At 42.5% G+C, this 23,537-nt stretch overlaps 1 protein-coding gene across 3 annotated transcripts in view; it reads right to left on the minus strand.

Annotated features, from left to right (window-relative positions):
* The window catches only part of CREBBP (CREB binding protein), a 189,023-nt gene that overhangs the window by 50,554 nt on the left and 114,932 nt on the right, over positions 1-23,537 (minus strand). Inside the window, exons 8-16 of one of the 3 annotated variants that reach the window (XM_034784283.1) lie at positions 23,158-23,304; positions 22,398-22,515; positions 13,938-14,130; positions 13,673-13,726; positions 11,127-11,251; positions 10,046-10,234; positions 8,387-8,803; positions 7,519-7,698; positions 7,085-7,271 (exon numbers count right to left, since the gene is read on the minus strand). In XM_034784283.1, the coding sequence (XP_034640174.1) occupies positions 7,085-7,271; positions 7,519-7,698; positions 8,387-8,803; positions 10,046-10,234; positions 11,127-11,251; positions 13,673-13,726; positions 13,938-14,130; positions 22,398-22,515; positions 23,158-23,304 (1,610 nt within the window). Of the gene's footprint in view, positions 1-7,084; positions 7,272-7,518; positions 7,699-8,386; positions 8,807-10,045; positions 10,235-11,126; positions 11,252-13,672; positions 13,727-13,937; positions 14,131-22,397; positions 22,516-23,157; positions 23,305-23,537 lie in introns of all 3 variants that reach the window. The other 2 variants (XM_034784284.1, XM_034784282.1) reach the window with 2 other exon arrangements.

The following is a 23,537-nucleotide window of genomic DNA, read 5'->3' on the forward strand; positions in this document are numbered from 1 at the left end:
AGTACCCAGAAGTCACCTCCTACAAGACAGGCCCAACAAAGAAAATAACAGAACACCACTAGCTGTCACCTTCAGCCCCCAACTAAAACCTCTCCAGCGCAGCATCAGAAATCTACAACCTATCCTGAAAGATGATCCTTTACTCTCACAGATCTTGGGAGACAGACCTGTCCTTGCTTACAGACAACCCCCCAACCTAAAGCAAATACTCACCAGCAACTACACATCACTGAACAAAACCACTGACCCAGGAACCTATCCTTGTAACAAAGCCCGATGCCAACTCTGTCCACATATCTATTCAAGTGACATCATCATAGGACCTAATCACATCAGCCATACCATCAGGGGCTCATTCACCTGCACATCTACCAATGTGATATATACCATCATGTGCCAGCAATGCCCCTCTGCCATGTACATTGGCCAAACCAGACAGTCTCTACGCAAAAGAATTAATGGACACGAATCTGACATCAGGAATCATAATACTCAAAAACCAGTGGGAGAACACTTTAACCTGTCTGGTCATTCAATGACAGACCTGCGGGTGGCTATATTACAACAGAAAAACTTCAAAAACAGACTCCAACGAGAGACTGCTGAGCTGGAATTGATATGCAAACGAGACACAATCAACTAAGGATTGAATAAGGACTGGGAATGGCTGAGCCATTACAAACATTGAATCTATCTCCCCTTGTAAGTATTCTCACACTTCTTATCAAACTGTCTGTACTGGGCTATCTTGATTATCACTTCAAAAGTTTTTCTCTCTTACTTAATTGGCCTCTCAGAGTTGGTAAGACAACTCCCACCTGTTTATGCTCTCTGTATGTGTGTGTATATATATATATATATATATATATCCTCAATATTTATTCCACTCTGTATGCATCCAAAGAAGTGGGCTGTAGTCCACGAAAGCTTATGCTCTAATAAATTTGTTAGTCTCTATGGTGCCACAAGTACTCCTGTTCTTTTTACTACAATGGGCTTTCCCTTCTTGTCATCCTGCCTTCAGTCCATAGAAGATATATCAATCACTGAGATAGGGCTTAACTTGGCCACTCTTGAAACCCTGCCAGTTCCGTTTGGCCTCCATGGAGGATCACACATACTCTGAATTAGCTTCCCTACTTCCACAAAGCCATGAGGTTCTCTCTACAAAACAGGCTTAAAACTTTCACATTTAACTTTTATTGCTGCTTTTTTGAGCATAATTAGGTGGTGTTTTTCCTGGCTTGAGAGATGGGTTTTTCTACACCAGAGCCTGCAACAGTGTTCATGTGAAGAAGTGGACAACAATCCACTGAAGAAGAATCATGGCAGTAAGTACCTGTTACTTACCTGTAACTGGAGGTTCCTTCAAGATGAGTGGTCCCTATCTATATTCCACTGAGGGTAACACGCATGCTCCACATGTCCGGAGCTGGAGATTTTGAAAGCAGTAGTGTCCGTTGGTCCGTGAATGCACCCTTGCTCCTCCTCATGGTTTTGTCTGAGGCGGCGATAAAGGGCAGGGCGGACCAACGATGCCCTCAGTTCCTTCACCACCACAATTCAAGAGAGATCCACAGCATAAGGGAAGGAGGGTGGGACTGGAATACAAATAGGAACCATACATCTCTCTAAGAACCTGCAGTTACAGGTAAGTAATCACCTCTTTTCTGAGTGATGGTCCATACTGTATTCCATTGAGGGTGATTAACAAGCAGTACCTAGTCATGAGGAGGGGTGCGTGAGGAGATAACAGAACCGATGACTGGACAACAGCTCTGTGGAATGGGGCATTCATCACAGAATCTTGTTCCAAGGCGTAATGTGAAGCAAAAGTATGTACCAAACTCCAGGTGGCCGCCCTACGTATGTCCATAAGCAGTGTATCTTGAAGCACGGATATAATTGATGCTTACGCTCTTGTGGAGTGGGCTCATACCAAGGGGTGGAGACAGTCCCAATAACCAATAGCAGAGCATAACGCACCCCAAAACTTACTTAATGCTCTGAGTGGATATCACCTATCCCTTAATCCTTTCTGTTATAATGATAAATAGTCAGGGAGACTTCCTGAATGATCTCATTCTCTGCAGGTAGAAAGCCAAGGCCCTGCAGACGTTGAGGGAGCGAAGGCGCTCTCCTACGCTAAGGTGCAAGGCTTCGGGAAGAAAAGCAGGTAAATGTATCGGCTGATTAAGGTAAAAGTGGAATATGACCTTTGGCAGAAACTTGTGGCGCATACGCAAAGAAACCTTGTTCTATAGAACACCGCAACTGTTTATTACATCAACAAACAAAGGGGCATGCAATAGCTAGTGCTTTGTGCAGAAACGATTAGTCTGTGGGATTGGTGCATCGCCCACAAAATCCTGTCGTCAGCGGCCTATCTTCTGGGGACTCAGAACGTGATTGTAGACTCTGAGCAGGCAGTTCATGGCTGACCCTGAATGGGAACTCCACGACGCCATAGTCACAGTCCTTCACCCGATGAAGGACTCCAACCACAGGCCTCTTTGCCTCCCATATCAACAACAAATGCACCCAGTATTCCTGCCTGCTCTCTTCCAGCTCATGTGGTTCCCGTGGTGCCACCATTAGAACCAGGCTCTGACTTCTTGGCATCAGAGACTTGGACGTAGCACAGGTCCACCCCTCCCATACTGTTGATACAACTATCCAAAGGCTCTGCTGACTCAGTGAGAGTACCTTCCCTTTCCCTAGCAAAGGAGCCACTGGTACCCCACTCCTCGGGACCCACCACAGCAAATGAAGGATCCTCCTTTGGGCCCTATTGGGTGTCCTGGCCTCAGTATAGACCTTCAGAGCCTTCCCATTCAGCATGAGAGGAGTGCCCATGACCCTTCTTTGACAGTCATCGAGTAGGTGTTCAGAACCAGTGTTGGAGGCTGAACTGCTTAGCCTGGCTCCACCGGCACCGCCGGAAACTGAGTGATTCCCTTCATCATTCTCAGATGCTGTGGTGTCATCAGCTCCCTCATATTAGCTAAATATGACTTGCTTACTTATGGCTTGTTGGCGGACTTTGCAGACAAGCCTCCCCCAACAGAATCGTGCCTCCTTCCTGACTATCTTGGAGAAAGGCAAACTGGTCGCAAGGACAATGCTCCAGGCCGTGGCGGATGTGGTGTGGAAGCAGAGACACATGTGTATAACCCTCAGAGGAATACAATAGGGACCATCACTCAAAAAAAAAAAAAAAAAATCCGTATTTTATTTCTTAGCCCTGGTCTACACTACGGGGTTAGGCTGAATTTAGCCGCGTTAGGTCAATGTAAAAATGACTGCGTCCACACAACCAACCCCGTTCTGTCGACCTAAAGGGCTCTTAAAATAGACTTTGGCGTAGTGCAGACGCAAATCAATAGTATTGGCCTCCGGGAGCTATCCCAGAGTGCTCCACTGTGACCGCTCTGGACAGCACTTTGAACTCCCATGCACTATCCAAGTACACAGGAAAAGCCCCGGAAACTTTTGAATTTAATTTCCTGTTTGGTCAGAGTGGCGAACTCAGCAGCACAGGTGACCATGCAGTCCCCCCAGAATTGTAGAGCATAGAAACATCTCCATCCCTGAGGTTATCGCAGATTAGAAGGCGAAAAAAATGCACTCGCGATGAGTTTTCCGAGCTCATGCAGTCCTACCGCACTGGTATGGCACAGCTTAATGCATGGAGGCATTCAGTAGCAGAGGCCAGGAAAGAATTAAGTGAGCGCGAAGAGCAGAGTCAGGACGCGATGCTGAGGCTAACGGGGAGCAAACGTACAAGATGAAGCGTCTGTTGGAGCTGCAGGAAAGCCAACAAGAGCACACACCCCCAACTGCATCCACTGTATAACTGCCTACCCTCCTCCCCAGGTTCCATAGTCTCCTCACCCAGATGCCCAGGAAGGCGGGGGAGAAGAGGCGGCTCCGTGCACCCAGCCACTCCACTGCAGAGGATGACCCAAGCAACAGAAGGCTGTCATTCAAACAGTTTGATTTTGTGTGTGGCTACAATAAGCAATGTGGCCTTGCCCTTCCCTCCTCCCCCACCCCACCCAGGCTACCTTGTCCGTTATCTCTTTTTTTTTCTAAATTAATAAAGAAAGAATGCATGGTTTCAAAACAATAGTTACTTTACTTCGAAGGGGGGAGGATGGTTTGCTTACAGGGGATTAAAATCAACAAACGGGGCGGGTTTGCTTCAAGGAGAAACACACACAACTGTCACACCAAAGCCTGGCCAGCCATGAAACTGGTTTTCAAAGCCTCTCTGATGCGCAGCGCGCCTTGCTGTGCTCTTCTAATTGTCCTGGTGTCTAGCTGCTCAAAATCGGATGCCAAGCGATTTGCCTCAACCTCCCACTCTGCCATAAATGTCTCCCCCTTACTCTCACAGATATTATGGAGCACACAGTAAGCTGCAATAACAATGGGAATTTTGGTTGCGCTGAGGTCTGATCTAGTCAGCAAACAGCGCCAGCGAGCTTTTAAATGTCCAAAGGCACATTCAACCACCATTCTGAACTTGTTCAGCCTATAGCTGAACTGCTCCTTACTATTGTCCAGGCTTCATGAGCCATGTGAGCAAGGGGTAAGGGTGCGACCGCATGGTGCTGCCGGCTGGGAGAGCAGCTTGAGGCAGACGTCTCCAGCTCACATGATATTCCAGGCAGGACTGAATCTCCATGAGATGAAACTTGAAGAGAATGACCTGGAGTCTCTGGCTCCCAGTCGGTGCTCTAAGAGGAGTATGGCCATGTCTGTCCAGGCGCCCCTGATCGACCTCACTGAGGAGGATTCCAAGGAGTCCCCCCAGAGCAGCAGTACCACATCTGCCAGCAGCACCCAGGAGGACCAGAATGTATCCCCTGAGCTCATCGCTGGGGAGCAGGAGAGCAGAGTTGCAGGGAAAGTGGTGGAATACCAGGATGGGAAAGATTTTGGAATTGGGGAAGATCAAGGGCTTCTCCTGGTGGCCTGCAATCATCGTCTCCTACAGAGTCACGTCCAAACATCAGGCAATCTCCGGAATGCACTGGGTGAAATGGTTTGGGGATGGGAAGTTCTCCGAGGTTTCAGCAGACAAGCTGGTGGGTTTGATGGCTTTTAGGCAGCATTTCAACCACTCCACGTTTAATAAGCTGGTCTCCTATCGACGAGCTGTACACCATACCCTGGAGATTCCTAGGAGCCGGGCAGAGAAGATGTTCTCAGAACCCCCGGCCAAGTGGCTAAAGACTAACTTCTGCAACAACAGCAAGGAGTGGGTAGAGGAGGACCAGAGCAGAGAGCAAATGGTTTCCGAAGTCACAAACAACAACAGGAGCCTTGAAGACAGTTGTTTATCATGCGGGAGAAAAAACCCAGCCACATTCCACCCGCTGTTTGAGGGGGGCCTTTGACAGACTTGCAGGGATCGATTCCTGGAGCTCTTCTACATGTACGACTAGGAGGGTACCAGTCCTACTGCACCATCTGCTGCAAAGGCAAGGAGCTGCTGCTGTGTAGCAATGCCAGCTGCCGCAGGTGCTTCTGTGTCGAATGCTTGGAGGTCCTGGTAGGGCAAGGTACCTCAGCCAAAGCAAAAGAGCAAGAGCCCTCGAGCTGTTACATGTGTCAGCCACAGAAGTGCTATGGGATGTTACAGCGCCGACCAGACTGGAATGTATGGCTGCAAGACTTCTTCACCAGCGACAAAGGACAGGAATATAATGCACCTACAATCTAAAAAGGCCCGCACATTTCCCAGAGTCACTACCCTCGATAACAGAACGTCAATGATTGCGCATTGGCTACTTGGATCACAGCAGCCCCCACAGTAGACTTGCCCACAACAGCAGCAGGGACGGTGAGCTGAGTGGGCTCCATGCTTGCCGTGGTATGGTGTCTGCACGGGTAACCCGGGGAAAAAAGGCGCAAAATGATTGTCTGCCGTTGCTTTCACGGAGGGAGGGGCGACTGATGTCGTGTACCCCAAACCACCCACGACAATGTTTTTGCCCCATCAGGCATTGGGGAGCTTAACCCAGAATTCCAATGGGCACTGGAGACTGCGGGAACCGTGGGATAGCACAGTGCACCGTTCAGTAAGTCGATGCTAGCCACGATAGTACTACTTTTTCCTTTTGAACTAAAGAGGAAAATACAGCAGATAGGTACCAACAATCTATATTCAAACTAACCATATCCAAAACACTAATTCTGTAGACTGACTTGATCAGAGTGGTGGTCACCATCATGCAAACTTCTGTGGAATAGGCTTTGGGCCAGCACACTTTTAAAGTGATGGCTCTCTCAAGGCAGCTGCACTGGGTATTTTTCCTTTTAAAAGTTTTAGGGCCAGTATACCAGTCTAACTGTAAAAAAATTAAATTCAGGAACTGAGTTCAGTCCCTAATTCTCAGGCCAACAAGGGCTAATGACAATATGGACGCTGCACACACAGCCTCTTGAGGGAAAGGGGTGTATCCCGTGATTCATCAATAATCCTTCTGACTAAATCAAGGAGAGGTTATGGAGGGAGCTATTTCCACATGATCTTCTGGCTGGAGGATGTCACCACAACAAGAATTCTTGGACAGCAGGATGAAGTGAAAACAGAACCTGGAAAGAATTCACAGGACTCAGAGGATCTCTGTAGGAAAACGTTCTAAGTGAATTCAGTCCTCATGAAATAGCACTGGCCAAAGTCAGATACATGCATACAACACCTACCTACGTAATTACCCTACAATTCACCTCGGTCCTGAACTGAAACCAATCCCTTACTATCCTGGCTTTGGCCCTTCTGCACAGAGACTGGTTATTGTGAAAAAGCCAAACTGATGTTATCATTGACAGTAATGTTAAGCGGAAATCAGGATGATATCAAAACCTTACTTTTCACTTGTGATCCAATAAAAGATAGAAGAGTACTGCTTTCCAAGAGGAAAAAGGCTAGCACATTAACTCATTGTTTCAGCCCCCCATTTGTGGTGTTAGTGCATACGCGCAAACAGAGGGACCTCCTGGTTGGCTTAAAGACTGCAGGAGACAAAACCAAAAAAAATTATAGCAAGGACTCCCATTTCTATATACGTACTCTTTTTACGGGGCTGAGATGGTGATGTAGATTGTGAAGTGGTGCCATTAGTGCCACTGTCCTCTTCCTCTTTAGGTTCTACCTTGATATCAAGTTTCTTTTCTTCTACCTCCATTGGCTCCTGTTTCGACTCTGCCACATCTATTTCTTCTTTCACTTGGCAAGATCCTTGTAAATCCTCCTCCAGCTTAAGAAAGGAAGAGATGAGATGAAACTACACATATATAGTGTCTCAAACTACAAATTCTAAGTTTGGAGTGTCAGTAGCCTGATACACAATAAAGCACGATACATAGGGCTTCCACCAGAGTGAAAATCAGAGTTTTCCATTAACTAATATTTTCTCTTGTCAGCTTGGCTCACTGATTCACACTCATCTTATTTTAGCTCCTATATATTATTGCGCTAATTAACTGTGAAGGAATTTCACTTACCTCAGTCTTAGGTTCCACTTGTGTTTCACAAGGCTCTGGCTCAATTTCTTCATTTTTAATCTCTGGTTTGCTTTCTAGCATTGGTGCCTCAGGTCCCAGTTGCTGGGAGTTGATATCGGCACTGGCAACTGAGCCGGGGGTGGGCACTCTGTTATCAATACTAGCTGCTGCCTGGGATAGCTGATGTAAAAAGGTACAAAAATCAGAACATTGAGGAAATATATAGAAATATTAATTTGTCTTGCTAAGAGGAATAATACAAAATTATACACAAAAGGATCATCTGAAATACCACCACTCCTGGGTCTGATACTCACTAAAACTAAACTCTGGATACCAGAACACAGATCTCAAGTTATACAGAGTAAAGTCAGGAATGAGTTTATCATCTGATGCATTAGCATCTTCTGTTGATAAAGCAACTGTACGGTGGATAGTACACACTGATTACCATGCAGTCTCTTTCTACCCATCTTTAAAAACCGTGTGTGAATTTAATGATCATGAAGGTGAAAGACTAATGATCCCGACTAGAGCCAAACATAGCACAGGCAGATTATGTACAAGCTTCCCACGCACAGCTGTAGAAACATTCTGTAGTATTTTTAATCCTAGTATTTGAAATCACAACTAACATGGCTGCTGAGAACATTTGGATGAATGCATTTTGTTTGCATATGGATCAAAATACATAAATAAATACCTATTCTAACATATATCTTCCACGATAAAATAGAAGCTACTGTTGCTATGGCATAAGGATTCTGCAATCTGTAATTCTATGGCACAGTACTATACAGGGAAAAGTTCATTGTTGAATGTTTAGGTTTCAGTTGCATTTGGACCAAATAAACTAGCTGATACTTACTGGAGTGCCAGGAGGTTGTGCCTGCACAGATGTTGGCTGTTGCTGAGATGGTTGTGGGGTTGGCACAGACTGGGGTTGTACTGGAGTCTGAGGTTGTGGTGTAACTTGAGCCTGTGCTGCAGTTTGTCCTGTAGGTGTACTCTGTGTCTGTGTTGCATTTGGAACAGAGCCAGGTGTTGGTGTAGGAGTCTGTCCTGAAGAGGAGACTGGTGTGGATGGCTGAGTAGGTGCTGCTGGCTGAGGAGGAGTCATTCCAGGTGGGGTTTGGTGTTGGATAGGTGGCTTGCCAGCTGCATTGGATACAGGAGGTGCAGTCTGATGTAGAGGTGGCTGGGTCGCTGGTGGACATGATAGCTGACCATTCTGTGGTCCTAGCATATTCATGGAGTTCGGAATAGCAGCACTGGGAACCTGCCCCTGCTATAAAAAGAGAGTTCTTAATGTACTCCAAAAATGCTGCTCCAAAATTGAGTCATATTTACTTAGACATTCTAAGAGCATTAAATGTCTTACAAGAGTAGCAGTTTAGATCACCATATATTTTTAATATTTTATTTATTTACAATAAACACAGGGTTGCTATCTCAAATGCACAGGTTCTGACCACATAAAATCACCAATAATTTTCAATAGCTTTTGCTCCTTTTATATTGTTCTACTAGCATAAAGGAGATGGAACCCAGATAGCACTCCCCATAGGCAGCCATTCAAGAGCTACGTTGTGCCATGGGCTGGGTAGAGGCAAGGATTCAGAGGACACAAAGTGGCTTAAAGCTCCCCACAACCTAGGCTGCACCTACTGAGCTACATTGATCAGGAGGGCATCTCAGAATTGTGTCCCTTGCGTTTACTATACACAATACACCTGAAAATGTAATTGTTTTTACCCTGACTTGACTATTTTGGATATTCAAAAAGATTGTGGATCCACATTTCAAAGTCAAGCAACATTATAAAATTGAAATAGTACAAGATAAATGACATGGTGCATGTGCATATGTTTTAATATTATATATTTTACTAAATGCTGCATCAGACAAACTAGAATGGGTGGAGGAAGAATCAGGGAGAGTAGACCGTGCTAATATGCCTTCATCTGATTTCTATTTAAAATCTTCATACAAATATTTTTAAGTATTTGTATAAATCTAAATAAAACAATATAAAGAAATATGAATGAATTATAGGTAGTAAAATGTCAAATTGTTAAAATGCTTTTATATTGCCTTATAAATATTTTTTTTGAGGGATACTGTTTTTCTATCCATCATGGATTCAAGACTTTCTCCAGGAGGGCAGATGTTTTTATTTTTTAAAAAGCCACATGCAGAAGTGTTCAGCTACAAATAATTTGACTGAACTTCTGTAGTAACATGGAAGACAACTGGTGATAGACAATAGTTTCCCATTCAGATGTAACTAGTTTAAAAAATAATTCTAAGAGGGCTGCTTTGATTACACACTTTTTTGCGGTCCATAATTTAAAATAATAGCTACTAAAGTCTGCATACAAAGAAAATGGAGGACTCAGATACAATGGGGTGAACACTGAAAATAGCACAATCATACACCGTAAATTAACTTCGGTTGTTGGGGGCTGAGCGTGGCCACCCATTAAATTAGACTATGATAATCCATATTTCAGAAAATGAATTCTACCTGTGAAACTCCTGTCTGGGTTGTCGACTGACCCATGCTTACATTGTTCACATTCAGAGCCCCACTTGATGATGGGAACTGATTCTGAGGGAGGAACTGGTTTTGGGTAGGAGCCTGACCCATCATAGTACTGGAATGTGCTCCCATCATGTTTTGTGGCTGAGGCATTCGGGAAGGAGACATTGCCATCTAATATTTAAAAACAAAAATATCAGTTATTAAATAAATTAATTGTGTAGAAAGAAATTAATTGGGTAGCGATAAAGGAAAAACAAACTAGATAATTGGCAATAAGATCTGAGAAAAAATACTGACCTCGTAAATCAAAGGGAGTTTTGTACACATGTATGATGGCAGCATTGCCTCACAACATTTAACGAGCTACTCAAAGTGGAGAAAATACTAAAGCTATATTCAGAACGCTAAATTCTATAATTCTGTTCTTTGGGCTAACACAGAAAAGTAATATGCTGGAACTCTTGAAATATATTTTAATTTTCTGAAAAAAATAAAATCAAGATTTTAAATGGTACCAGTGATTTTTACACTGGATGGCTATAGTACTTGGAAGCACCAAGCTTCTTTCTCCCAGAAAACACTAGTTACTGTTATATCGCTGATGTCCTCCTCCTACCTTAAGTATTTATGTTCAGTATGTCAAATTTAAATGTCGAAAACAAACAAACAAAAACTGTATGATAGCAAAGATGAAAGATAAATTTCCCTGAAGCTAATTAGCATGAAATTCAAATGGACTGGGAGGGGGGAGGGATAGCTCAGTGGTTTGAGCATTGGCCTGCTAAACCCAGGGTTGAGAGTTCAATTCTTGAGGGGGCCATTTAGGGATCTGGGGCAAAAATCTGTCTGGGGATTGGTCCTGCTTTGAGCAGGGGGTTGGACTAGATGACCTCCTAAGGTCCCTTCCAATTCTGACATTCTATGATTCTATGACTAGCAGACACATGAGTTTTCTACACTAGTATGAATATGGCTTTTCTCAGAGCATCTGTGTTATAAAAACTAAGGAAATTCTTAAGTGGAATTAAACTATAAGAAGAACTTGAGGAAAGCAAATACAAACCGCTGGAACAGAGCTCATGTTGTTCATTTGTACAGGATGGTTCATTGGAGAAGCTGCACGGGGTCCCATGGGTGCCTGTGGCATCTGTACATTCCCTAGGGACATGGGGTTAAACTGATTCATTCCTGCAAAATGCACCCCCAAAACAGCTCATTAGGAAGAAGTCATCAAGCACTTACATTTAGTACAGTCACCAGCTTACAGTATCATAATTCAAATCAGTTATGGTAAAAAGCATTGCCCACACACACTGTCAGAGAGCAAGTGAGGTGTGTAATTATATGCAATTGATTACAATTCTGCCTCAGGCTGTCAGAAAAGCAATAACCATTCTTCACATTAAAAAGTCAATATTATTCCTTACTGCAAAATGGTCACTAACAGACATGCTGGACAGGGAGAAATGTTTAGGGAAAACCAACATTGAAACTTGTCTTAAACAACAAGGGGCAAACAAATGGAGGTGATGCTCTTTAAAAACGAAGTAGTACTATACTCAATACTTTTAGGAAAATTTGCAGTGGAGGGGTACATAAGACAGGAGTTGCATAAAAAGGTTCCCTTATTCAGGTTTCACTGTAAGTAATTCTCAAAGTAAGCCATATAAAGGACACAATGAAGGCAAGCACATTCCCTAAGTCAAAGTATAAACCAAAACAATACCACAACCAGCAACTACTAAAACAAAAGGTAGCAGTTCCCTCTCCCCACCATCCTCCTCCTCAAAAACACACACCCCACAAACCATGCATTGGTAAAAGGCATAAATTTATCATAGGCTCAATAATATTTACAGATATACATGTGCCTGTTCAAAGAACTTTTCTTTTCCTACCCAAAATAAAATGCTAGACGTGTCATTAAACAGAGAGCACCACATCATAGCTCCAAAGGTTGCGATACAGGTTTCAGTTTACTAGATTCCGTAATAAACATTAATTCATGAAGCAGATAAAACCTGGACTACTACTTAGGAAGATGAAACATCTCAACTTTCAGTACTTTTCAGGAAAAAGCAGCTGAAGCAAGGCTACTGCATTCCTCTAGAATGTGCATGGGATCAACCAATTAATGTGAAAATTCCCAGTTTACAAGTATTTTCTGGGCTAACAGGATTATCTGACAAAGAAGCACTGATAGATAAGTTAAGTGAGGGTACTGTTGATTCCCTTCCTTTCTCACAGGTGCTAAATTACTCTCTAACCCTTTGCAGACATTATCCCTGTTGTGGAAAAACTACTGGACACGTCTTGTTAGCCATTGAGATACCACTGTGATAAAGCCTGGTAAAGTGTGTGATGCTGGCAGACCAGATGCCAGCTCATGCCAAGGCTCCTAAGACTCACTGAACACTGACAAATGCACAGTTGGAAACCAGTCTGGCTTACCTGTGTGTTAGTATTATTAAAATAGGTATTAGAATTTAATAAATGTGTTTGTATTTAGACTGTGGAATGATTGTAGGATGCTGCATGTATTAATCCTACTTATATCTGTATCCCATGTTACAAGTTAATGTTTATATATTTGCTTTGTTACTGTAAAAGTGTTTGCTAAGACTGTAAATTCCCCACAGTCACGGGAGAAGCATTACCACGTGTGAAATCCTAGTTTACCACAAGAGGTGTTATCTTCTCCCCAACAAAGGAAGGTCTACACACATTAGATGAGCCATTGTGGACAAAAAACTGTTGATTGCTTCCCCCACAAGTCTGTGTCCCATCACAGCTTGAATGCCAGTGGAAGGGAATAAAGATACCTGTTAAGGAGACCCTAGTATCTTTTTGCTGTCTGGACTCTGAGGGGCAAAGATTTCTAAATATAAGCAAGAGATCCCCAAGCTGCTAGGCTTGGGTTAGCCCTAAAGGACATAATAGCTTGCTTATTAACGAAGCTTCTGTTACTTTTTGAATTTAAGATTATACCTCATTTGTGTGTATGTTTATCTGCTTTAGGCTTATAAATAATTCATTTGTCTTCTTAGTTAATAAATCTTTTTGTTTGTTACAGGACTGGCTGGCTACAAGCTCTGTCTTTGGTTTGAGATTTGAATCCAACTGACTTAAGATAAGTGACCGGTCCTTTGGGACTGCGAATAATCTGAATATTGTTGTGATTTTTGGTGTAAAGTGACCATCTATCAAAAAGTCAAGCTTGCCTGGTTGACAAGATAAAATGGAATGCCTAAAGAGACTATCAATGACTCCATGGTAAGACTGTTACAGTGTGTTAGGAGTTCACAATTGTTACTGGTCTGGTGAAATCTAAATATTGAATATACAACCAGTTTGGGGTTTTCATTCTGCTTCTTGACAGTGTGCCCTGAGGTTGACACTCATGGTCCTGAGTCACTCCAGAAAGCATTACACTTTGTTATGGTGAATACGAATAATAAAAGAAGGAAGGGGGAGAGAGTCTCTCACACACACATATCCTTCCCCCTAAAGTTATAAACAATAGGGAAGGAAAACACAGAAGAAAAGCAACCTAGAAAAGCTATGTTTTGAATCAACAAAGCAATGTACTGGAGGAAAAAAGTTAAATACCTTGAGAGACCTGCATACGACTCATAGGCACATTTGGCATGGACATAGGCCCATCTGTAACAGAATCAAAAGAATGGTCAAAGAAAAAAATTCTCTGTTTTCTTTTTAATTCAGAAATAGTATAAAGGCACAATGACACTTCAGCCAACCTTGACACTGCACAGCAGAAATATTTGAATTCAATAAACGAAATGTAAAAAATTCTCCCACTCTCTTCTTCCATCTCCCCTGCCCCATCTCATCTAATCCATATGCAAGTACTTACTGGGAGGTCTCACGGGCTGTGCCTGGCCCATGGCAGCAGCCACCTGTGGGATACCAGGTGGCTGAGCCCCTGGGGTCTGTAAGGCTGGCTGGTTACCCAAGATCCCTTGTTTATGTAAACGAGACCTCCGTTTCTCTTCTAGTTCCTTTTGTATCTTATAGATTTTCTCTGCTAATAAATGATAGTATTCATCCTATAAAGGAGAAAGATAATATTCAGTATTATTACAAAAAAAAATTACAAAAATACGAGGTAAAATTAATTCACCTGAATAGTGTGTCATTTACATTCTCTTGCAGATAAAGAGCTGCCTATTTGAACAAGAATTACATTTCTTGTCACAACTATTATATGGAGATGAAACTCCCTGTAATTCTTAAGTGGAGACTAACAGTGAATCTTTTGGAAAAAAACGCAAGGGAAGTTTACTTTACAGACTGGACTGTCCATCTTGTCTGTCTTCCAAAGAATAGGCCCTTGTAAATCATGTATAGGTTTTTATGAAAAGGACTATGGTAGGATGCCTGCCACTTTCTGGCAGAGAAAGCAATATGAAGATACAATTTACTCTTCGGTGGGACATTTTTTATTCTTATTTAAAAGTTGGTATTTTCATAACACACCTATCCACCAATCCAGAGTCACTAATGATAGGAGCTGCTTACCTGCACAGATCTGCAGGAGAAAGGCAGATGTTCTAAACTGGTAGCTTAGTCTGTTAGGAAAAGATCAAGTTACAAGAAAAGAATAAAACTGCCTTTTTCATATACACAACTAATCTACCAATCCAGAGTCACTACTGGGAAGCATAAGAGAGACATGGGAAGGGAGAGAATTTAAAGAATTAGTGAGAAACAGCAGCCTAGAGGATCAGGCAACCAAACACTGCATCTGCAGATGAGGAAACATCCACTTTGTTAAGGATGTCGAAAGAGTCAACAAATGAACATGTTGCTACCCTGCTTGTAACAGTAGATGATTCTGTGTTCCTTGCAGTCTATGCAGCTGTCATGCATCTGTGAACATAGTGCTCATGGTTCCTGGAGAGCTTTTTGGATTTTTTGTATGCTTAGGATATGATTGCTCTCACCTAGTATGAAATACTGCTCTTCAGAGGTTCCATTTCCTTTTTTTTTTCCTTAGTATTAAGAATGATTGAATTTAACTTGCAGAACTGCCTGTGTTCTGTGAAAACAAAACTAATGCCCTGCACCTTTTTAGGGAACAGAGAAGAACCCCCAGGCAAAAACACAGAAGGGCTCTCATGATTCAACTAAAAGAGATTTCATTTTTGCCATAAATTGCGGTGTTATTCAAAGGCCCATCTTGTACCAACTGAAATGGCAATATGACTGTTTGATGAAGATTATCCAAAATTAAAGGCGTGGATGACTGTCTTGAGTCTATGCCCCTCTGTGATGCCTTAGAGAATCTCTTCCACTTCATCAAGTAGGTTTCCCTGATCAAAGATTCCTCACTTCCAACAGAATCTTCTATACTTCTGTGCCCCAGCAACCCAGAAGCTAAGTGATGAGACTGAAAGATTTCTAATCCAGGTGCAAAATTCTGCCCTGATTCACAGACAAGAAGTCTGGTAAACTGTGAAGCAAGTTTTCCGGTTCTGACATCAGTTCCAGGACACTGGGGAAATGAAATTGTCAGTGCCCAAGCTGGGTCCATTTAACAGCATGTTGGCCCTGTCCTGACTTTCCAGATAGCCTTCAAAATTACTGAGAATGGAGAGAAGTCACAAAAATATTCTAGACTCCAATCCAGGAGAAAAGTGTCATTCAGAGATGATGGATCTTGCCCACCCTGGGACAGAACCAGACATGTGGCATTTTCATTGATGATAAAACTATCTAACTGGGGTATGCCCTTTTACACAAAAGAGAATGCAGGAATGAATCCTTGAGAGCCCATTAGGGCTGCCAAGTGTACATTCAGCTCAAAGTCTGCTAATTCATTGTCCTCTCCTGGCAGAGTGCCACAGTAGAATTTGGTGGTGAATACTCCACTTCAAAATCAAGACAGCTTCTTGTCAAGGCTGATGAGCCATACATCCTCCATGCTGGTTAGTGTAATACAGCATTGTGGCATGGGCAGGTTTAATTAAAGAGTAAGCTTTTCGGGGAAAAGACCATCTTTCTGATGTATTTGTTTTACATTAACACAATTAATGAATAAATAATTTGGAACTGGTGACAGGGAGAAAGCCTCATAGGCTAGATAAATAATTCTTAGACTCATCTGATGTGTATCATCGTGCCCTATGGAGCCCACAAGCCTTGACGAGTGTCATTATCAAGATGGACATGCCAGCCCATTCAAAAGATGTCTGAATATTACTACCGATATTATTAGTATTCAAGAAGCAGTGACTGGGGCCCCCGTTCTAGTCACAGTACAGAGTAAGATCACTCTTACATGAAAAAGCTTATGTTCTAAATAGAGAAGACAAAAAGGGTGGGAGAAAGGGATATAACACATAAGCAGAGTGAAAGGAGTATTGGTTTACAGATATCCACATCAGTTTCATGATTTATTTTTAGGGCTGTGGATTAAATTGCAATTAACTTGTGTGAAGAACTCAAAAAAATTAATTGCGGTTAAAAAAATTAATTGTGATTAATCGCACTGTTAAACAGAATACAAATTGAAATTTAAATATTTTTGATGTTTTTCTATATTTTAAAATATATTTCAATTACAACACAGAATACAAAGTACAGTGCTCACTTTATATTTTTGATTACAAATATTTGCACTATAAAAATGATAAAAGAAACAGTATTTTTAATTCACCTCATACAAGTACTGTAGTGCAATCTCTTTATCACGAAAGTGCAACTTATAAATGTATTTTTTTGTTACATGACTGCACTCAAAAACAAAACAATGTAAAACTTTAGAGCCTACAAGTCCACTCAGTCCTACTTCTTGTTCAGCCAATTGCTAAGAGAAACAAGTTTGTTTACATTTACGGTAGATAATGCTGCCCACTTCTTAATTACATCGCCTGAAAGTGAGAACAGGCGTTTGCAGGGCACTGTTGTAGCTGGCGTAGCAAGATATTTACGTGCCAGATACGCTAAAGATTTATATGCCTCTTCGTGCTTCGGCCATCGTTCCAGAGGACATGCTTCCATGCTGATGATGATTGTTTAAAAAAAAAAAAAAAGCGTTAATTAAATTTGTGACTGAACTCCTTGGTGGAGAATTGTATGTCTCCTGCTCTGTTTTACCCACATTCTGCCATATTTTTCATATTATAGCAGTCTCGGATGATGACCCAGCACATGTTTGTTTTAAGAACACTTTCACTGCAAATTTGACAAAATGCAAAGAAAATACCAATGTGAAATTTCTAAAGATAGCTATAGCATTCGACTTAAGATTTAAGAATCTGAAGTGCCTCCCAAAATCTGAGAGGGATGAGGTGTGGAGCATGTTTTCTTAAGTCTTAAAAGAGCAACACTCTGATACAGAAACTACAGAACCCAAACCACCAAAAAAGAAAATCAACCTTCTGCTGGTGGCATCTGACTCAGATGATGAAAATGAACATGCGTCGGTCCGCACTGCTTTGGATCTATATTGAGCAGAACCCGTCATCAGCATGGATGCATATCCTCTGGAATGGTGGTTGAAGCATCAGGGGACATATGAATCTAACGCATCTGACATGTAAATACCTTGCAATGCCGGCTACAACAGTGCCAGGCAAATGTCTGTTCTCACTTTCAGGTGACATTGTAATTAACAAGTGGGCAGCATTATCTTCCATAAATATAAACAAACTTGTTTGTCTTAGCAATTGGCTGAACAAGAAGTAGGACTGAGTGGACTTGTAGGCTCTAAAGTTTTATACGGTTTTATTTTTGAATGCAGCGTTTTTTCATAAATAATTCTACATTTGTAAGTTCAACTTTCACGATAAAGATATTGCACTACAGTACTTGTACTAGGTGAATTGAAAAATACTATTTATTTTGTTTTTTACAGTGCAAACATTTGTAATACAAATAAAGTGAGCACTGTACACTTTGTATTCTGTATTGTAATTGAAATCAATATATTTGAAAATGCAGAAAACATCAAAAATATTTAAATAAATGGTATTCTATTGATTAATAGCATGATAAATTTTATCATCAAATGATTAATCGAATTAATTTTTTTAATCACTTGACAGCTATTTCGTATATTTTAAAATTTTGGGTGCGTTTTTGCTTATTTTATTTGTTTTCATATATATATATATATATATGAAATATGAAAGAGCATGTGAGAAAGGAAGGCAGAAGGGGATTAGCTAGAAAGAGAAACAAGAAAAGGAGGAGGGGAAAGAGCACGAAAGGTACGTGAAGGGAGGATGAAAGGAAATGACTGAAGGAAGGAACTTGAGCCGTCAAGTCAGCCAGCAGAGTGGAAAGAATGCTCAGTCATTGTAAAATGCATAGTGTGATCACATCAATATCAAAAAGTATGTTTAAACTGCTTCTGAATTTATGCCTGCCATCTTGAGTCTCAGGGTGGCTCTGCCCTGGCTGATTCTCCTTTCCCAATTCTATATGGCTGAGGAGATGTGTGGCTGCATGAGGTATAACACCCCCCAAAGGGGGTTAGGGGTCTTCAAGACACAGTTTGGGTACAGAGTGTACTTTGGGGGGGTGGGAGGGGGAGAAGAGGGTTGCATCAGTTTGCAAAGGAGGTCACAAGGAAACTCCCTGACACAGCTATTCCTCCGTAGTCCACCACAGCAGCAAGTCTTGACTCCTCTTGAGCTATCCGTATGTCTGCATAGGGATGATATTTTTTGCAGATAGCCCTGCACAGATCTCAGACACAGACTGACATAAAATATCACCTAAATGCAAAAAGCCATGTGCCCAACTGCCACAAGGAAGAATTATATGCTTCGCCAACACTGTGATCTCAGATAATACTCATGGTATGGAATCTGTCCTCTGGAGAGAAAATCTTCAAGGATTCTCTCGGGGTTCCAATTAACTCTGTTTCTTGTGGGTTGAAAATAAATCTTATAGTCTGAGAAGTCACAGGGACTGGAGGACTTTCTGAATAGGCAAAAACTTTTTTCATAAGCCAAGCATCTAAATAAGGGTAGTCTTAAATGTCTGAAGAAAACAGCCATCATAGGCAGAGATTTGTGGCTTTCTACAGAAATCAAAGTAACCCAAACAATACTGCTGTGGGTAGTGGTAGTGGTTCCCCAAATCCTCCTTCCCTCTAAATCTGTAGATTCTTCCCAGGAGCTTGATGGACAGAGAAGGGGAAGTGGGCATCCTTCAAGTAGAGAACCGCAAACCAATCCTATGGACTTAAAGGTACAATAGAGACTAATGTCAACACATGGAACTTCAGCTTTTGTAATATTTTACCTCAGATCCATTATGGAAGGTAGAATCATTTTGCTCTTTTGGGTATCAGAAAATAACTGGTATAGAGCCCGTTTCCCCCATATGGGTGAGGGACCAACTCTATGGTTCCCATAGCACTTTCATGATAATTCCTGAAAAAGAATGTATGGCAGAGAAGATGGGGGTGTAATGCCAGAGTGGAATAGGATGGCATGATCTGTTCTTAGGACCCATCACATTATTCTACTTCTGTTGTCAGAGTGGAATTGATGGTCCTCAGAGGAGAAAGGTAAAAATCCACAAGAAGGACTATACAGACTCCCTTTTAATTTTTTTTTTTTTTTTTTTACTGTAATTAAGTTCAGCAGGTGAATTCCCCAATGGGACCTCTCGTAAGAATGCTTGGACCACCACCTGAAAAAAAGTGCCTCTGAGTCAACATCTGGCCCAAAGGTTGGGAAGAGATGAGTGGATTTCTGTCTTATTGACAGAGTGTAGAGACCAAGAGATCTGAGCTTTGCCTGGGAATCCTTCATCTTCTGTCTCTATACTAAAAGACATCAGGATTCTCAAATGGAAAGTCTTCCATTTGGGTCTGACCAGTGGCTCTTTAACGAAGAAGAGCATCAGAACCCTGCCATTGCACTGATCTGGCAGAAGCATTAGATGGATGTCCAGTGTGTGTTTGGACACCATCTGCCACAAGACTTGCACTGCATCTTGTCAGTGACTAGGATGTGGGCAGCCGTGCCTAGTGGTTAGAGCATGAGTCAGTAGTCAGGAATTGGAGCCCGAAGTCTCAGGCCAGGCACCAGAACCAAGGGTCAGAGCCCATCAGACGTCTGAGTAGAGCGTACCTGGAGTGAGACAAGGCTGGGAACAAGCAGGCACAAGAGCTATTGAAGCTGTGGGCAAATGCTTTCAGCAGCCAGTGCCCTTCTGCTGCTGGTGGTCTTAAAAGCACGTCTGTTGATGCCTTTGGCCAACTGGGCTGTTTGGCCAATCAGGTAGCTCAAGTGGCACCCAGTGGCACCTAAACTGGCTGGTAACAGGTAACCAGGCTAGCTGCAGGTCATCTGTCCTGACACTTCTACACTTCAGGGAGCTGATCCAAGAAGTGCATTTTTTCATCCCAGATAGGGAGCCCATATTTTGCTATTACTGCCTGGAAGCTGGCAATCCTCATCTGGAGTGTGGTTGAGGAACAGTAACAGCAACAACAACGTGGGTCATGTCCCAGGAGAACCAGCTGCTTAGCATCTTTCTCCTTAGGCATTGGCTTAGGGACCCCAGTCTGGTAAGATTTCTCATTGATGGTTGCCATTGCTGGACACATTTATACGGCTTTGGCAGGCTTGAATAAGTGGCTTTCACCCCATGCCCAACATTGAAAACAGATGCTCAGTACCTCAGTAGACCAGACTTTGAGTTCCCCCACCTCTAGTAGTTTGAGGCAGATTTTTATAGGTTCAGAGAAAGTGAGGAAGACTGAGCACCAGTCCTTGTTACGACCTTCTTCCAAGCAACACAGATAAGTATTGGTAACTGATAACACAGCATCTTATGAAGCACACAGATTAAAGCTAGTTTTCTTAGTCACCTCAGCCATGATGCTCCCTCAGAAATCCTAACAAGGCTGCAAACAGGGGAAGGGTAAGCAGCCTAACAGAGTTAGGATCCAGCAGAACAATGTCTTCAATGGCATGGACAGAGAAAATTTAAAAGTGTTCTTTAAAATTACTAAAAAGAACAGGAGTACTTGTGTCACCTTAGAGACTAACAAATTTATTAGAGCATAAGCTTTCGTGGGCTACAGCCCACTTGTTCGGATGCACAGAATGGAACATATATTGAGGAGATATATATACACACATACAGAGAGCATGAACAGGTGGGAGTTGTCTTAATTGGCCTCTCAGAGTTCCCACAATTCTTGAAAGAGAATACTGGAACATTTTAGCACTACTTTGAGATATACAGGAAGTTCCTATGCACTTACATTTATTTAGAGCACTGGTTCTCAATCTTTTTGGGTTCAGAACCCATTTGTAAATGTTTATGGCCTGTCACAACCTAGTAAATAGTCTGGGAATGGAGGCCCTGGGGCAGAACCAGTAACTGGACATTTTAACGCCTGGGGCAAGTAAGCATAGCTGTGCCCCCTACCACAGGGGGAACATGGTGGTGGTTGCACCCCGTACAACCCAGAGAGGCTCGGTGGCTCACTGAGATGAGTCAGGGGGAGGAGGTAGTACTTCCTCCCCAAGCCCTGCCATACAGGGCTGGCCTAAGTCACCCCAGGTCTTTGCTGTCCCACTCACCTCACCCTGGTTATGACCATGCCCTGGGGTAGTTTCAGTCAGATCCTGCCCTCTGGGGGGGTTGAGTCCTGCCCAGAACTCACCCCATAAAGTGGCAGCTCCTGCTGCTCCTATGCTGTGGAGCTGGCTGGGCTTGGCTCTCCGCTTCGGGTGTTGCAACCTCCGGGGTTGCAGCGCTGCTCGGGTGTGGCTCTGGCCCCGACTGGACCTAACTTATGTGAGTGGAGTTGTCACCTGGCTCATGGGGTTGCAGTGCCACTCATTCAAATTTGGCCTACCTGGACCCCCATCATCATGATGGCTGGGCCAAACTTGAGTGGTGCTGGGACCCCAGAGGTTGCAAAGCCTGGCACAGGGAAGCGAGTATAGCCAACCCTGTGGGATAGGAGCCACAGGAACTGTCACGTGACCCCCTGAAACATTCTGGCAACCTAATTTTGGGTCTCCACCCATAGGTTAAGAAACCCTGATTTAGAGGGCCTGTTTCCTCTCTGCAGATAGGAACAGTCTCCCAATAGTGACCTAGTTTGGTGGATGAATGGGGTATGATAATTGGGACTGCAAAAACCACCTAAGCAGTTGAGTTTGTTACCTTGTTTTATAGCAGAAAACCTAATATACATTGAAAGCATTGGGAGATTTTCTGCCATGTAGTGAAATGAAAAGAAAGGTTTTTAGCAGGTTTCACTGTACATGTCAGATTTAAAATATGAACAATTCACTCAAGTGTAGTGAATGCCTGCAATGAGGTAACATACCCTACTGTTAGCAGATTCATACATATCCCCTTCCACTTTCCTGGCATAAGCCACCAAATTCTCCATGCGGCGATCCTTCAGTGCTGCTGGGTCAGGAGTGGGAAAGATGGCTTGGACGCTACAGGGGAAAAAACAAAATCCGTCTCTTTAAATGTACATTTAGAATTCTTTACAATCGTTAAACTTTGTATACACAACATACATTAACACTATTTAAGAGAGAGAACCATTGTCCAACCACTCCCCCACAATTATTTAAGTTTAGACTGTCAATGCAAGTGAATGAAGTCCTTTATTTACAAAACAGATACAGCAAGGGCAGAGGCAATGGATGTTTGCTAGCACTGTCCTCAGAACCTAAAACCTGAGTTGGAGAGATAATAGGGTTAAGAAGGTAACTCAATCTCTAAGGGCCATCTGCTGAGATTTCCTGCAGGGCACCCATCAGTGCAAACTGTGATGCTGGTTTTTATAGTGTATACATTTCCCCAACAAGAACTGAACCAAGACTACAAAATCATGTAGGCCTTCAACTACCAGGTGCTCACTTTTCAGTTGCTATAATAATCCCATTACCAATCTCTTGAGCCATTGGTTGGATACATCAAAGTTCATTAATTAGAGATATTTCAATTAGTAACATCAAAATCCACTCATGTGGTTCCCACAATTTCCCAACTCAGACACTTCCATACAGCAAGTCACTAATCAAGGAATGTAAATATTTAGGAAAAAGTCTCCCATCGTGGTAAATACTTACAGTTTATGGACTAAGTGATTGCGTAGGTCTTGAGTGACATGTTCATGCCATGCTTTCCTTACCCCCGTACTGGAAGGAGGTGCAGCTGTTGGCAACGAGCTGAGGTTTCCAACATTGCCAGAATTTGTGCCATCATTCATTAGTGGACTGAAAAGGAAGACAAACAAGGGAATGTTATAGGGTGGAACAAAACTGCCCATTTCATATATGAAATAGAATTATTTTTAAAACAATTTTCTTCACTGACAGTTTCAGTTACAAAGATTTTAAAATGAAACTGTGAAGCCATCGAACTGCAATATAAAAAGCAATGAAATCATGGAATTTGAGGGCAGAAAAGGAAACTGCTACCACTCCAGAGATTTCATTGATGCTACTTG

Source organism: Trachemys scripta, chromosome 10 (assembly GCF_013100865.1).
Source record: "Trachemys scripta elegans isolate TJP31775 chromosome 10, CAS_Tse_1.0, whole genome shotgun sequence".
In the NCBI taxonomy this organism is placed as follows: domain Eukaryota; kingdom Metazoa; phylum Chordata; order Testudines; family Emydidae; genus Trachemys; species Trachemys scripta.